Raw genomic sequence first — 17,373 nt, forward strand, 5'->3', positions numbered from 1 at the left:
CGCAAACTTCAAGCTGCCGCCTACAAGAACGTTCCCCGAAAAGGCAAAGCGTTTTTAAAAGCAGCTATTGCCGCTATGGTCCATGGCTACAATAACAGGCAGATATCAGTGCAAGCTAGCTAGTAGCTGCAATCTGTAGCCAGACAATGGAAATCACTGGAATTACCAAAGATTTCTACATATTTGGAGGCGTCCAGTGGCTCACCTGGTAGAACAGGCACCCCATGTATAACAGCTGTGTCCTTGCTGTATCGGCTGCAGGCTTGAGTCCAACCCATGGCCCTTTGCTGCATGTTATCCCTACTTTCTTTCCCCTTTTCATGTTATATCTGTCCTATTAAATAAAGGCAACAAAAGCACCAAAAAGTATCTTTAAAAAAAAAAGATTTCTACATATTTGGACAATTGACCAATCCTGTAAAGTTTGGTGGAAATGTTATCCCAGGCCTTACTTTACGTCTGCTTGTCCTATTAAATTGCTAGCACTGTGAGTCCAGGTACTCATCATTATTATCAGCATCTTTATCTCATCTTCTTCCTACCTTCGTGATACCCACTATTTGACTGAGAGTTCAACATGACGAACTCAGTGCAGCAGAGCAAAATCTGTGTGCGTGCACATCGGCAGCAAACCCTACACCTACCACCGTGTTGGAAACCACCTTGCCCTCATTGAAATGATTGGAGGCAACTTTTTAAAGTCCCAAGTTTGGCATTTTGGCCATTGCCACCTTGGACCTTATTTGAACGGGAGGGTGAAGCTGTGGAGGAGCAAGGGGTGGATCTGACTAAGAACCCGAGGTGATGCCTCAGAGCCAGCCTCTCACTCAAAGCAGCCACACCCTAAATTATGCCTAACTGTCATGAACGGGGAAATTAGCCACAGAGACCAAGACCGTTTTTGTACCAGGTTGTAAACATGTTTTTTTTCTGCTGTCAACTTTACCGTTTTAACATGGGGGTCTATGGTAAATGAATGGCTTCTGGAGCCAGCCTCAAGTGGCCATTTGAGGAACTGCAGTTTTTGGCACTTCCACATTGGCTTCATTTTACAGCCCCGGAAGTTAGCGCTTGATAACATCACAGCTTGCAGACTTAAGTACTCATGTGTACTTGTGCCAATGTTACACAACATTTTATCATTTGATACGATTATCTCCTAACTGTCACATGGATGTGACTCAGCTTGTTAGTCAGTTACATAGTCTTGCTTAATGTTTCTAATTATCTGTGCTGAAGTATGGGTCACCAGACTGAAGAAGGAAGTAGTTTTTGTTCATTATTTAATACAATTTTATGATAATATGATGACTATACAGTTCTCACCAACTATGAAAAGCAACTGGACGATTAAAGAAGCCACACCATAACCTCGGTAGATGTTACTGCACACCTGCAAGCATGTTCCAGGGCAAAGAGGAAAGTATTTGTAAACATGTGCATTTAAAGGAAGACAGATTGTTGATCACAAAAGATGTCCGAACTACAAAAATCTCTCTGTAAACCATCTCAGTCTACTGAAGTGATCACCAGTGATATTTGAAGATGGAAAAAAGGCTTAAAAGAAATCACAGTCCGTCTCTCTCTGCACAGCTCCCACATCCACATCCTTTAAAAGCCTAATGAATTCAACAACTCGAAAAAAAAAAAAAACCCCAAACAAAACCAACCAGCTGCATTTATTAAAGCTACTGTTATGTGCATCTCAGAGTATACTCAGATACCTGTCAATGTCTGTTTCTGTCGCGGTGGTCCACAACGCAAACATTGCACGTGTGTACGTGGCTGTCAGGTGAGATTGCAGCGTTTATGCTGTGATGTGTCACACCTGATTACGGATACACGTTCCCTCCTCTCTCTCCCCCGTGTGCTGCAAATATGTGTGATGCATGCACGAGTGCGAGTGTGTGACAGGCAGCCATCAGCGGAAGGTTTGGCGCTTGATGACAGCGCCGCGACCTCTGATGACGCCCTCCATTTTGTCACTGCCGACTCGCGCAGATTACCCCCAGCGCCATCTTCTTACTCTGTATGCTAATGAAACAGAGAGAGGGGGTAATGAGAAAAGAGTGACAGATAAAAAAAAGAGAGGGAGAAAAGAGAAACAGAAGGAAAAGGCACAGGAAACAGTGCATGAAAGAATACGTGAGAGAAAGAGAGACTTGAAACAAAGTGTTTGAATGCGAGTGACGGAGGAAATTAAGAGGAAGAGAACAAAAAACAAAGAGAGGGCACGTCTGTGAACATACGCAGTGTGAGAGAGATAAAAAGGGGATACAGTAGGTAGAACGTGGAAGAGAAAGGGAGAGACTAATGAAGGTCATCAGCAGCCATATTGGGGCTCCCTTGGATAGAAATTTAGGGAGAGAGGTAGAGGTTCCAGTGAGCATGATGAATATGATTATAGGTGTGTAAGTGTGTGTGACAGTAATGAATTCAGGGTGTGGAATAGAAAAGGGATATAGGTCTCTGAGAGTGTTGAATTTCAAACAGGGACACCGACCGGTCGCTGCTGCGCCACTGATCGCTCTGGATGTGTGTGTGTTTTCCTTGTGTCCACGCGTAGGTATGTGTGTGGATGGCTTTGTGCCGAGGTAGCGAGTGGGAGATGCAGTCCGGCCAGCTGTAATTTATGTGAAAACTAACAGAGCTGTCCCGAGATGTCATTAGCTAAAAGGCAAATTTCATTATTTCGCTAATATGGAGCATGATGACTCTTTTTGATGTCTCCCTCCCCTACTCTTCTTCCTCCCTGCTCCATCCCTTTTTTTTTTCCCCTCTCCGTCGTGTCCACGCCTCCCGCCTCCTTTTTGTCTATTTACCCCTCCTCCCCTGCTCCTCCTCCCCCCTCCTTCTCCTCTTCCGTACCCCCATTCAGAGGATCTCCTTATTCAGAGCAGCTTTCCCTTTCAAGGTTGAAGAAAATGGCCATGTGTCTGCGTATGTGTGTGTTGGGGACAGTGAGAGTGATTTTCATTCGTGGTCCTCGCTGAATGAGGTGATGGTGACTCACCTTCAGCCCACAACCGCACACACACACACACACACACACACACACACACACACACACACACACACATACACACACCTTGCACTCCTTCCTCCCTCCCCTGCTTTGATGTGTGTTTGAGTCGATGGCTAATCAGGTAGCATCAGGCCTAGTCCTCATTTCCCCTTCACACCGGCCCCATTAGGGAGCAGGCTTTCTGGAGCAGGCCGATAAGGACAATATGCTCTTCTTTGGCACTCTCTCTTCCATATATACCCTGAATCTCCCACTACTCTCTCATTCTTTCTTTCACTTCCCATCTTTCCCCTCGCTGAGTCCCCAGTGTCTCCCTCATTCCTCCATCTCTCATTCTCCCCGTCACATGCCTCCCTCACCTTTCACTCTTCTTTCCAACTCACCACCTTTCCCTAAATGTCCCATTACTCCCTTCCTCCCCTTTTCTCTCTTCCTTTCCCCATCTTTAACCTCTCCACTCTCTAAATCACACGCCGCACCTCCTTTCCGTCATTCCTTTGTCGGCCTCCCTCTGCATCCATCTCTCACTCTGCGTTTCCCCCCTCCTTCATTCCCAAACTTATTCCCTAAATCCCCAGCAACGCTCTTTCAGCCTCTTCCCCCATGCATCCCTCTTTAGCTACTTCACTGCTTCCTTTCCTCTTTCCCTATAGCCCTCAACTCTTTTCCTCTGCCTGAAATTGTCTCGTAATCTCTTTCTCCCTGCAGGTTTCCCACTGTCTTAAACTGTACCATTTTTTCCCCATTTCCTCTTACCTCCTCCTCTGCTCCTTTAGGGAACACATCAACTTTTTTTTAAGAAATTGGACTGATGGTCAATTTACCCATTAAGAGATTGAAACAGACACAAAAATCTGTCATATGTCCCCTGTTTGCTGCCATACTCCACAAAGCATTAAAACAAACAATATTTACGACGGAAGGTAATACCTTTATCCTACGACAACTGTCATTTGCAATAAAAAGTTGGGAGTAGTGTACAATCCTTAAATAAGATCAGATGCTATATTTATAATTTACTTTCAAATCTATTTCAATGGGAAATACATTTATGTTCCTGTCCATTTATGAACTAAATGTATGATTTTAGGAGCCATTACTCCAGGCAATGAGAGTGAATTGAGAGAGAAAAATTCAATTTCCCCTCACAGAGCACAGGAACATCTAATAGTCAAAAATAATCATATAAATAAAGAATATATTGGGGATTTTTCTTTTCAAGGCTAAGCTTTGCTGCTGTTGTTATTTACTCAACATTATTTGTACATGGACGATGGTCAATATTCTTTACAACTCAAAGTTTAGCATCACATTCAGAGACGTAGAGAAGCAGTCTGTGGTAGTTGGAGCCACGTTCGTATCGTATCTGATCTATTTTACATGTATTTTATGTGGTTATTATTCAAACTGCCCCCTATTTAAAGCAGATTTGAAGCTGCTAGTTCTCCGATGTGATGCTGTTATGTATCTCATGATCGCAAATGTAAATGGTCCACAGGGATGTGTCAGATTCATTTAGCTTTTACTCTTATTTGTGTGTCTCTCTGTAGGGGTTTATCTCAATCCCTTTTAGATAGGAATCGTGCAAATTTGCAGGAAAGCCCAATCAGTCTTCTTTCAGCATTGGCAGTATAAAAACAAAATCGGGGAGTGCAGCAAAATGCCACCTACCTACTTTTGTTTATACAGAATGTGGCTTTTTCAGGGCAATAGGGGGCGTGAGCAAGTAACAAAACGTGTAGCTCAGCGTGACGTAAACAGTGACGGGGGAGGGAAGCCATGGCTGGTCAGTCTTTCGGCAGTTCTCTCCTAAGTCGGCCCGTTCTTCACAGTTCCTGTCATCTGAGGGTTAATGGCCTCTTCGTTTGCGAGGACAAGAAGGGCGCGCAGTTCCTTGTCTCCCCAGTTGCTCATCTTTACAGTGTCTGTCAGGTTTGCGTTTCCCTCTTGCTACTAGCTGCTTGCTAATTCCTGCTATCAGCTGTTTCCTGTTTATCCACCGCCAGTGGGTCGCACGTGTGGCATACCCTACGAGGTGGATAATTGGGCACCTCGGATCGACTCGCCAATCCGGCTCTGTGTGTCTAAACGCTCGCAGCTGGCCGGCAAAACGGCCAAACATTCGCCAAGAATCTGGCAGTATAAAAGCGGCTACAGTCTTTGAATTGCATTTGTGTGAAGTTGTTCTCTGCAAACAAGCTTTTGATAAACTTTTTTTGGCAACTTTGTCATCCAGTCTCTGCCCCAAACTTTTTTGGATTGTTTTAAATGTCAACAGGAGAATCTGGGTTCATGCTCCTTTATTGACAACAGTGCATCCCTCCCAGCTCCTAAGTGCTATTTAGCCAACCCTGCAGTCTGACCTTCCTATAGGGATCAGCAGAGTATCACACATTGTTAGCTCCAGACTAGCTTATCGCACTGTTCATCTATCAGTTCAAGTGCTTTGGGGTATTGTAGTCCCTGCTTTTTATCTGCAAACTCTTTTCCAGGTTTACTTTTGTTGTTCCTCCTTCTTTCCTTTCATGAATCCCCCTAAAGTCTTTCCCCAGCTCCACAAGACTCAATTGCTTTTCAAACTTTTCCATCCTTTGCGTTTCACCATGTTTCAAGTTTCATGTGTGTCTGATGTACAAAGCTAGGCCCAAGAAAATGACAGAGGAAGCACTGTACTTGCACTGTTTGGTGCCAAATACAGCATTGGAAGTCGCAGCTACAGTAAAAACTAATTAAACTGCCAATTAGGAAGACAGATCCAATCAGTCAGCCAACTAAGGAGCCAGACAACCTAATGCAGAAGCACTGTATTCTCATTCTGCAGCCAATCAGAGTCGTACTTGCACTCCAGGATGCAGTGTACCTACATCCTCTTATCCAATAAAAGCACTGACACTCCACAGTTACTCTCAAGACTGACTAATACCTACTATAAAAGAGCTGTACTTGTACCAATGAGAAAGTATCTCTTCACTTTAATATTTTTCTTTCCACTCAGAAATGGGATGAGTCACATTGAATAGTATTGGTTAAGACCACTTCAAGTCCTCCGCTGGGATATTTGAGGTTGCAGCTGTTTGCGATGTTGTGTTTTTAATGGAATACACATAAGCATGATTCTGGCAATGCATAAGGTTCGATTCCTGTGCCGCAGATGAAATCACTACACAACAATGTAAACTATGTAAACAATGTAACTTTACAATTTGATACCAAGTTAGGTTTTATTCCAGTGACATTATCATATTTGTTGAATACAAATTTTGCACAAAGTGTAAGTGTATTTCGAAAAGACACAATGCACGTAACAAGCGTGAATGGACACAGTGTTGCAGGAGGATATCTAGCACATCAAATGTAGACCTGAAAGTGCACTAACCAAGCAGTGACATTTGACAAGTTGGGATGTAAACATGTTGCCGTAGGCTGTAGAGGCCATATAAATGTTTACAGATGAGAAATTTTATTTGTCACTGATTGACTCGTTAATATGTGACAAAGTAAAAGACAACATGTAGGTAATTGTGTGATAAGTGTGTGTGTTGGTGGAGAGTTGAAGGCTTCTGCTGGGACATTTTGTCAGTGTGAAACTGAATCTCTGCCCACAGCCTAAAACCACCTACACCAACAGAATGTCAGCATTTTGCTATAGTGTGGCTGTAAAGTCTAAAAAAGGTAACCACATAACAAACTCCCACCTTTTTAAAAGTGAAGCATTGTGTGAATAACTGTCTCCCTTTTTTTCTCTTTTTTTGAGTGACCTAACTTGAAGAGGTGACATGTTGCCAGCACTCCTGTCAGTTTTCTTTCTTTCTCACCCTCTGTTGCTGTTCTGTCGTTTTCTGCTCGTGGTGTGACAGAAAGTCATTGTAACAGTGGCAGAATACCGGGCTGGTCCACATTTTTCACATGACAAAGGGGCTGTTCAAGGTTACAGAAGCAAATAAGACACAAATATTTCAATTTCAACACACACTAAATACTTCATTTTGGAATTTTAACACCACTAAATTCATAGCATTGAATTATTCTAAACTGAAATCCATGTGTATGAATTTATTTGTTCTGCATTGACATTATTTTATTTGGATGTACAAAGCTTAATTTGGATGTATGTATTTTTAAATATTCACACATTTTTATCTAAAAATTCAAGATTCAGAAATTCACACACACACACACACACACACACAAAAACAAACAAACAAACAAACAAATATTCTGGTTGGTCAAATTTGATTGGTCAAATTCATATCTAAAAATTCAAGTTAAAAAAAAAGAAAGTTAGACAAATTCAATTACAAAAATTCAATTTGAAAAATTTTCAATTCTCGCTTGAACTTTCTTGGATCACATGACTGACAGTCTGTGCTATGATAGGCCAAAAGTTGGTTTAATTGCCTTCAGGATCGGATTTGTCTTGAGTAGCCCGTTGCTTTTTCAAGTTTTTTAAATTAAAATTTTAGATCTGAATTTGATCAATCAAATTTGATCTACCTGAAATTATTTTTTTTTAATTCTGAAACTTACATTTTTGGAATTTCTGAACACTGAAAAATAAATATATACAAATTCAGCTTTTGAAATTGCAAATCAAAAAATTTCATACTTTTTCATTTTCATAGAGTGCCAAATTGATCACATACATGGTTTTCAAAGTAAAATATTTCAATGCTATGAATTTAGTGGTATCAAAATTTCAATATTAAGTATTTATTGTTAAAAAATATTTATTTGCTTCCATACAAAAAGTTGAATATAAGGTTGTCAGCAGATAATAACCCACTTGCTGTACATTAACCTGCTTATTGCATCATTACTTACTAAACAAATCAATAATTTGACACAAACTATTGATTTTAAAATGATTTTATTGATTTTAAAATGAGTTTATTTATTCCGCTGAGCATCTATGATGAGAGCTGCATCATAGCAACACTTGTTCATAGCACTGGTCTGCGATTAGGAAATGTCTGTAATGACGGTAGAGTGCCGTAATTGACCAATCAGAATTGAGTATTCAACAAAGCCATGTAATAAATTAAGGTGGAGGAAATGCAAAAAGCTACTGTATATATTCGAGGTGGTCCAACATCTACACACAGCCAAAGCCGCTGTTACAATTTTGCTGTTGCAACAATCAGGAATCCCTCAGTTCTATGGATTAAAACTTTTAGTTCAATTGAAACAAAGAAATCAGATGAGGAAAGAAATCTATTTGCTTCTTTTAATAAGTGTAATGAGTTTCTACAAGAATCTCACAGCTAATTATGAGCCTGGCAAATTATAGAGATCTGATATAACAAATTAACATAAAATGTCTTCTGTAATTAACTTATCTCGGTGGGTTTATTATCATTGCAAATCGTCTCCATGAACCATCCTGGTACGGTCTATCTCCACCCATCTGGTACTCCAACTCAGTTAAAGCAAACACTAAGAGCCATTTACAGACTATTTGTTGCAAAGCTGCTTACGACACGGGCTGTGAAATGCAAGCTTTTTGTGTGTGATTATTAGCATGGGCAACCACACAGAGACCTACAGGGAAGCCCAGACTGGAGCTGATAACAAACACACAAACACACATCATAGGCACAAGCACCCCAATCATTTGTATCTTGAAATAGGGATCAAATAATGCCTCGTAAACACTGTAATGAGCGCCGTGATGATCAACAGCTACTCTGTCTCCCTTTCTCCGTCTCTCGTGGTTGAGGGCCCACACTGTTCACAAACAGCCCGACGCTAATTTAGGATGAAAAGAAAAATACTGACTTGCAATATTTTGCTGGTTTACCACAGATTTCCAAGGGACCACACATACAGCAGTGAAGTACCACCCACTCTCATTTGATGAAATTAGGTTAGGAAGGAGCCTGTTCTGTGCTTTCCGCCTTTGTGAGAGAAGAGCTCATGGTGTGGAAATTAAGAGCCTGTATGTGCTCGTGTGTGCGAACGTGTGCATTTGTGTTTGTGTGTGTGAGAGGCTGACTAATCCCTCCACAGAGCTGAAACGAGTTAAAAACACATCAAAGGGAAGCTTAACCTCTGTGAAACCTCACCGGGTTTTCAAGAACAACAAATGATCATTCTCCTCATTGTTTCCAGGGGGACTCTTTTCACCGCTGCGCCGCTGACTTTTCCCTCAGTCCTGGGAGTTTTCAAAAAAAGCCTGTGGTTTCATTTTTAATGACTGCGCCGTTTGCGTTAGCGCGTGTGTGTTTGTGAAAGAATATGAACGCGTGTGGATGTGTGAGTGGGTGCATGCGTGTGTGTTTGCACATAAAAGAAGGGTATTTTTGAGTGTGACATGGCAAATGAGGAAAACCAAGCTAACAAGGACATGCAGTACGACTTGGAATCATTAAAATGTACGACATCCTGACCGGCTATACAACAGCTATGTATGTACAGAACCAATGAAGGATAAAAAAAAGGGAGTTTGAAGACAGGTGGGGGAGTGTGGGGGACAGGTGGGGGGGGGACAGCCAGAAAAAATGGCACAATGAGGAAGCCAATTGTGGTCTGAGACCTGCTTTCCCCCAGAATTCTCATTATCACAGCATAATAGTGCTCCTTCTGTTTAAGTTCAGATGTTTGCATGCCTCTTTTTCTTGCCGTTGCTTGTGTGAATGTGAAAAAGTGCTCTCGTTCAACCAGTACAAACATATAAAAAGAGCCACGAGTCACCAGTAGATGCTCATGGAAAGACAGCAGGTCAATTTGGTGCGAGTCTGCCATCGCCCCTGCTCCAAAACCACATTTCGGATCATTTATTTTGCTGGTTACCAATGTGGCAACATCTTTGTGTGTCCCAGCAGTCATGTAAAACTATAAAAAAAAAAAAAAGCATAACGTTAACAGGTAGCATTGCTAGCCTGTTGTGAAGATTGCTGGCATACTGACAGATGAAATAAAAACGGGGAGGACTGAGGTACGACCACTTACAAATGCATCTGTTTTTATTTTTCCCGTCTTTACAACGCGGGGGCTCGAAAACAGCAACAGAGAGAAATCAATAAATAGTTTTTAAAGTATAAAACAAAATATAAAACAACATCTACGACAATAAACATCTAATATACTCAATCACACACGAGCACACGCTCACCCGCAGGCACTTACACAGAGACAGAAGCACGCAGACACATAATGTACTCGCACATAGAGACACACGGCCACAGTCACCGCAGTAGATGCAGGACACATGGCGCACAGCTGCGGCGTAATCAGAGACTGTGTTACAGCCGTCCACATCCACATCTGAGGTATGTCTGTGGATACTGATGATGTGCCATCCCTCATTTATCCAACGCACAACTCTCTCTTGTGCAGTGTGAGACACATTCATCAACACTAAAGAATTTGCAGTTAGTCACTTGTTCTGTTTAGCTCATTTGCCTATTTAAGTTGAGTGAAATTGATTATAGCTCATCCGAAATGTCGGAATTTTTAAATAAGTGCAGGCAAAAAATATTTTAGTGCTTAGTACTACAGTCTTCTTGCAAAACAAGATCATTATTTGAGGAAGTATTTGCTAATGTTATAAGCTACCACTGCTCAGAGCAGGATGCAGTCAATTGCTTTTTTATGTTAAGTGTCAGATTTTAAATCTGTAAAAAAAATATGTGTTCTTGGAATAAATCTCTTCATGGCACAGTACTCGACAGTTGATTTTTGATGATTTGAGGGAATTCCATCATTCGCTGCTTCTGGAGCCGCCCTCGGGCAAAAAGCACCCTGGGACTTGACTTTGACCTGCAGGACATTAACCTCATACTGAGTGCACTCCCTGGTGAGGAGCTGGGGGTCAAGAAGTCATGACAGGTCAAAGTCTTCAGGGGGCTTCATTTGTTCAGATCCCGGTTTGTCCTCCCAGACCGAGCATCTTCCAGAGAGGTGGTAGGCCTAATCCAGAACGCTTCACCCAAAGCCTCGGACTCACCTGGTCTCCCCAGCCTGGCTCTGCTCACCTTGGTTTGGGTTAGAATCCTGTCGTGGGTGTCCCCTGTCGCTGGGTCCAGGCTCAGGGGATAAGGGAGGCGGAGGGATGAGGGTAGGGAGGTGGAGGGAGGAGGTGGGCGGGCACTGAGGGAGAGGGGGAGGTGGACGGAGGAGCACTGCTGGGATGTGGGAGGAGGACGCATGGACCTCTCCTCCTCCAGCTGCCTACGCAACCGCTTATTCTCCCTGCTCAGGGAGTTCAACTGGAGAGAGAAAGACAGACACATTGAGGGAGACATATGCACGGAGGAAGACAAAGAGAATAACAATAGTTTTAAAAGAAAATCTTCACGTGTGACCGTGAAACAGAAGGAGCAGAGAAGAGGGGGCGATATTCAGCGAAGTTTCAAGGAAGTTATAACATCACACCCGTTTAGTTAAATCAACCACATTACAAACTTAATTTGAAGTTGCCAATAAATATCAACCATCAAAAGTCAACAGCTATCAAGTTGATGAAGTAGCTGACATCCCATTATGTGCTTAATTCATCTTTCACAGTTACTTTCATGCCTGTTGACACAGAAATGCGAGTGGAAAATTGCGAGGGGGGTTTTCGGGAGAGCATTGTGTTCACAGTTTGAAATGGTTGCAAGTGGGAGTCATGCGACGGTGTAAATTTCTACATGAAAACAACCAATTTGAGCGATCATTAGAGGTCGATTTGACACAAAATCATCCGTGACACAAAACAAATCGCACGTCGTCAGAACATGATTGGGCTCCCTGAAACACAATTACAGACTAGCTAAATTGAGGGTGTTTTATTTTTTGACGGGGACATTTGGGTAAAGGCGGGGAGGAGTGTGAGTTAAAAAGTGGCTTTAAATGCAAAAAAAACAAAAAAAAAAAACCCAAAAAAACGCATTTACATTTGGTGTACAAGCGTGGTAATTATATGCAAAATGTGCCAGTCTAAAAATTGTAATAAGGCAGATAAAAGAGAATAAAAGATTTGAAATAATGTATTTTTAGCGATGAGCAAGAGTAAAATAAGAAATTAAAGGATGGAGAGACAAAGAGACACGTCGGGTAATGACAGTTGCACTCATCCACATCTGTTTTTTAGTGTGTGTGCGTCTGTGTGAACGCTGCGGTTCAAGAATGATGTCACATCGACATGTCTGGCCATGTGTGTTCGTGTGCATATGTGTGTGTGTGTGTGTGTGTGAGTGTGTGTGTGTGTGTGTGTGTATTAGGGGGGGAGAGAAAAACACAAACGGAGATGAGACAGACACATTTCCGGATGGTTCTGCTAACATTACCCTTCCAGACACAGTGCGCACACACACACACACACACACACACACACACACACACACACACACTCAATAAATCTGAGCAAATGTATTACATCTCATGACTAGAAATAGCAAGGTCTAAGGCTTAACCCTCAAAGAGCCAATGACATGTCGATGTGTCAAAACTATCCTAAGACGCTTAAAGAGTATTTACTATCTTCAACAGGCAAACATCCCTCAACGTGTTCATTTCATGTTGTGCCAAAAGCAATAGAATTTCCAGATGAAAAACACTGAGGTTGACATTTGTAATTAACCGTATATTCAAGGGGACCTGTTTAATTTTCCTCGTCTTTGGTGGCTCTGGATGCTTCCCTAATTGCAAAGGAGGAGGGGGGGGGGGGCGGGAGGGGGGTGGAAATTAAAAATCACAGCTTGTCTCCTCAACCTTCACATATTGCGGGTGAACTGGTGGGCATACGTTTGGATGAAAAGGATGCGTGTAAGTGGGTGGGGGGTGAGGAAGAGAAAGGGACAGACAGAAAGACACGGAGGGGGGTGTGTGTTTCATTGCTGGTGCGTGAGTGTGTTTGCATTTTTTCACTTGTATAGCTGGGTTTCCATTCAAGTATTTTAATACAAATTATGAAAATTACTGAGGTAGAAAAGCTGAATACAGACGGCAAACTTTGAATATAATTCGTCTCGTTGGCAAAAAAGTTTTAAAATTTGGTTATTTTTTAAAGGGGTTTTAGTTCCATTGGCGCAGGTCGATCTGCCGACTGCAAACAGCAGCACAAAAGAAGTTTTTGAAATCTGTGTACGGTGCAACACCTGTCGTAGAAGGTGTGCTGGAATACTGCATCTCTTTTTCATCTTCACACTAAAGCATAAAACAATCTGGACATCAGCCGACACTAAAGCACAATAACAGCTCACTAAATGCTAATCAAGCCTTGAAACACACTCCTCTGATGCTCATCTTCATCCCAGATGATGGGAAAAAAAATCACTTAATTCGCATCTAATTTTGTGTGACATTTCAAAAGTTTGCATGAAATTTCCCTGACAGTCGGATGGAAATCACGCGTGCGCGTTTTGTGTAGCGGGTGTTAATATGCGCCTGTGGGCGAGTGAGGAAACAACAGCGCTAAACCAGTTTGTGACTGTGAGTAAATGAGACTGATCCAAAGCAGAGACACAGACCTGATTTATAACCCAGCACCTTCCACACAGATAAACTGAGACATTCCATTCAGCTTCTTTACTGATATCTGTTCGTGTGTGTGAGTGTGTGTGTGTCTGGTGGACAGTGAAGGGAATAGCCTTGTTTAAATGAACCGTCTATATCCTCTCCTCTCCAGCTGCGCTTGTATGTTTGTGTGTGTGTGTGTGTGTGTGTGCGTAGGACGCTCGTGTCGGATCGATGTGTGTAATGATTCACACTAGAGATTAAGAGGTGCTATTACACACCTGACCTGTTAAACAACACCTCTCTCTTCCTCTCTGTCGGCCTCTTCCTCCCGCTCCACCTTCCTCTGCCTCGTGCATGCAAGCTAACGCCATTTGCTTTGTGCTGAGACAACACTACATTAAAACTTCAACAAGTACCAGCTTTTGTCGTAGCCCGTCAATCAGCGGGCCATTCCGCAGACTAACAAAAGTCGGGTGAGCCGTTCCCCAGGCCCTGGAGTTTTGGAGAACTGAGGGGGCTGAGGAGTACTTTTGATTTGTCTCTCCTTTGGTGATTTGTTGACTCTTGTGAAGTTCAACACAGTAAAAAAAAATGTCAGCTTTTCCTCAGAATATTCCTCTGTGTTTTTTCCCCCCACATTGTTTTATCACAGCGGGCCATTTCCCTATGCTGTCATGGAGAGATCAGCGCAGCTGTATTGATATACATCCCTCTCTCAGTTTCATGAAAGGGAAATCATTTACCAGTGGAAAGAAACGTCACTGCTTTTTCCCGATACGATTTGTCCCCCCCCCTCCATCTCCATCCCCACGCCGCACACACACACACACACACACACACACACCCCGCTGCAGACTCTTCACTTTTATCGTAGGAAGAGGAAATGGATGTCTGTGTGCGCCTGTGTCTAAGTGCGCGTGTGCGTTTGAAGTTGGACGCATGAAAGCTTCCTCTTCTGTGTGAGCTCAACAGCAGGTGGGCTGGTGTGTGGGTGTGTGTTTGTATCTGTCGGGTAAAAGGACTGTCAGGACCTGGTGTGTGTGTTTGTGTATGTGTATGTGTGTGTGTGTGTGTGTGTGTGTGTGCGCGTGCACTCTTACTTGTTGATTTAGCATTCCGATGGCCTCCAGGTTGCGTCGCAGTCTGGTCTGCATGTCCTCGATTTTGCTGAGGTTTAGAGCCATACAACTCTGCTTTTCCATCCTGTAACACAAGCGTACACACAAACACACACACGAACATATCTGAGAAATTAGCTTTGACGTCTCTAAATCTTTGTACCTGTAGTAGTTTAAGAAAACAGAATAATAAAACCTTAACTTTCCAGCTGCTGCTTGAAACTGGCTCATGTTTCCCATAAAAAGCAGATTAGGTATACACTTCTCCTGTCGTGGTAAACTTTTAAACTCTAGTATTTTCGTGCAGTGATACGCATTCGCAAGACAAAACAGTTTCAATCAAATGTCCTCGAAATCTGGGGCATAAAGAAGTTGGCGTACATCAGCTTCATTATAACCATCTTCATTATAACTTATTACTAAACTCAAAGATGGGTGAGCAAATGAGTTCCAGGAATCATTAAATTATATATAAAAGCGCATATAAAACGGAAAAGAAAAAAAACAACAACACACAAAAACAAAACGAATGCAACCGCAGCCAGGGAACATTAAGAGTACAAGAAGCCATTTAAGATTTTAACTGTTTATTAAAAACGTTTTGGGAAATGACAAACAAATGTGAGGGTCTGCTATCTTCAGACTCAGGGCTGACTAAGGAATGTCTATTAAATTAACGACGGTGGATAATGGTGCTCTGTACGGGCTGAAGAGCTTGCTGCCCCCGCTTTACGCTCTTTCTTTCATGCCCCAGTGAACCTGTCCAGTTAGCATTCGGAAAAACCTTCTAAATACTTTATTGAAGACTTCTTAGCCCATTAAAGTACCACTGTACCTCCCCAATGTTAATTTTCTTGTAAAAGAGCAAGCTGGGATTTTCTATCAGAGCGGCGGATGGAAAGACGGTCCCGTTTTGCTTCAGTTGAGAAGACGCGCACACACTCATCGAAACGCTAATAAATGGCATTATTGTTCCTGTGGATGTGGGTGAGCTGAGACACACACACGTGCACCCACACACACACACACTTTTGGCCCTATTAGTGGTAACTTAAAACATTTAACATCTGAGGAGACACTTGAGGCAGACGCTAATATGTGAACTGACATTTTGCCTGAAAAGTTTATGAGATTCATTAGTGAAACACTTCAGCTCCTATGCATCTTTAACCATCTATGCAAACATCAACCAGGAGACAATAGCAACAACATAAACAACAGTGTCCACGGTACCATCTTGACTGTGATGTCTCTTTGTTCTCTGTGGAAAACGATGCAACCTTGAGTTACAACACATATAACAGACAGTTACACTGAAGCACTGATATGCAATATTTGTTTGTTTATATTATTGTTAGGGATGCACATTATTGGATTTTTCGCCGCTATCCAATATGCCGATATGTAACTACTCATTTGACCGATAACCGATACCAATATCGATATATCCACTGTTTTCTCTTGTCCTTTAATTTTGGTGATCATCAAGTCTCCTCTGTAGTGGAATTCACATTATATTATGTATGCATACTCTTACTGTGCTGGCCCACCAGCAGATCAAGGCATGAAATACAGTACTTTTCAACGTATGTAATATTCTGTCATCGTGCAAATTAAGAAAAAGCATTTTGGACAATACTGATAGTTCATTTTAAACCTGATATCACCTGATTCCAATAACATGTCGATATTATCATGCATCCCTAACCATTGTATTTATTATAATAATTGTGCAGTTCTAAGCCTGCCAAAGAAAGGTTCAGAGGTAGAGTGTGTCGTCCACCAATCGAAAGATCAGCGGTTCGATCCTCGGCTCCTCCAGTCCATCCTTGAGCAAGATACTCAACCCCAAATTGCTCTCAATGGCTGTTCCATCGGTGTGTGAGCGTGTTAAAACTGAGTAGCAGGTGGCACCTTGTATGGTAGCCTCGGCCACCAGTGTGTGAATGCGTGTGTGACTGGGTGAATGTGACTCGTAGTGTGAAAAGCGCTTTGAGTGGTCGGATGACTAGAAAGGCGCTATACAAATGCAGGTCAATTTACCATCCAGTGACTCAGTCATGATTTAAGTTCTATATTACTGCTGAAGACATCAACGTATCAGATACGTCACCATATTATTAACATTTTACCAAAATCAAACTCAAATGGAGTTCCAAGGTCTCTGACTAGCAAATGTTGAGATGCATGTTTTGCCCGTCATTGATAAGAACGGCCGCATCCGAGCCAGTACGTGCACCGTATTAAGTCAAGGATGTCAAACTCATTTTAGTTTGTGGGCCACATACAGTCCGATTTAATCGCAGGTGGGCTGGACCAGTAAAACCATTGCATCATATCCTAAAAATAACAAACAAGAAGTACATTTTACAAACACTCATCCATTTACAAAACAGATGACAAACAGCCTGTGATGTCTTTAGAAGAATAAATGTGATCTCAGCAATATTTCTCAGTTTTTCCATGTTCAGTCAGTCGACTACTCGCTGTCATTACATGTGCATTTCTATACATTTCCTCTCCTGTGCTGTAATCCTGACATCACACCAAACTGAAGTGTCAGGGTGGGAAAGCCTCTGACGCAGGATTTTACATGAAGAAAGCTACTCACTGTTTAACTCGCTCCTGGAACCTGGCACCACTCAGCCTTCACAAGTGCATCACTATTAAGTGTTCAATGTCATCCAGTGGGCCGGATTGGACCCATTGGTGGGCCAGTTCTGGCACCCAGGCCCTATGTCTGACACCCCTGCATTAAGTTTTAATCAACCTATAGGTTAGAAAGTTTAT

General features: G+C 42.3%; 1 protein-coding gene across 1 annotated transcript in view; it reads right to left on the reverse strand.

The window, feature by feature from the left end:
• Positions 1 to 9,960: 9,960 nt before the first annotated feature.
• LOC125882294 (trichohyalin-like) overlaps positions 9,961 to 17,373 on the reverse strand; it is a 118,227-nt gene continuing 110,814 nt past the window's right edge. The window contains exons 27-28 of the mRNA XM_049566083.1: positions 14,566 to 14,668; positions 9,961 to 11,232 (exon numbers count right to left, since the gene is read on the reverse strand). Coding sequence (XP_049422040.1) covers positions 10,873 to 11,232; positions 14,566 to 14,668 — 463 coding nt within the window. The 3' untranslated portion in view covers positions 9,961 to 10,872. The remainder of the gene's footprint in view (positions 11,233 to 14,565; positions 14,669 to 17,373) is intronic.

This window comes from Epinephelus fuscoguttatus, linkage group LG21 (assembly GCF_011397635.1).
Source record: "Epinephelus fuscoguttatus linkage group LG21, E.fuscoguttatus.final_Chr_v1".
Taxonomy (NCBI): Eukaryota; Metazoa; Chordata; class Actinopteri; order Perciformes; family Serranidae; genus Epinephelus; species Epinephelus fuscoguttatus.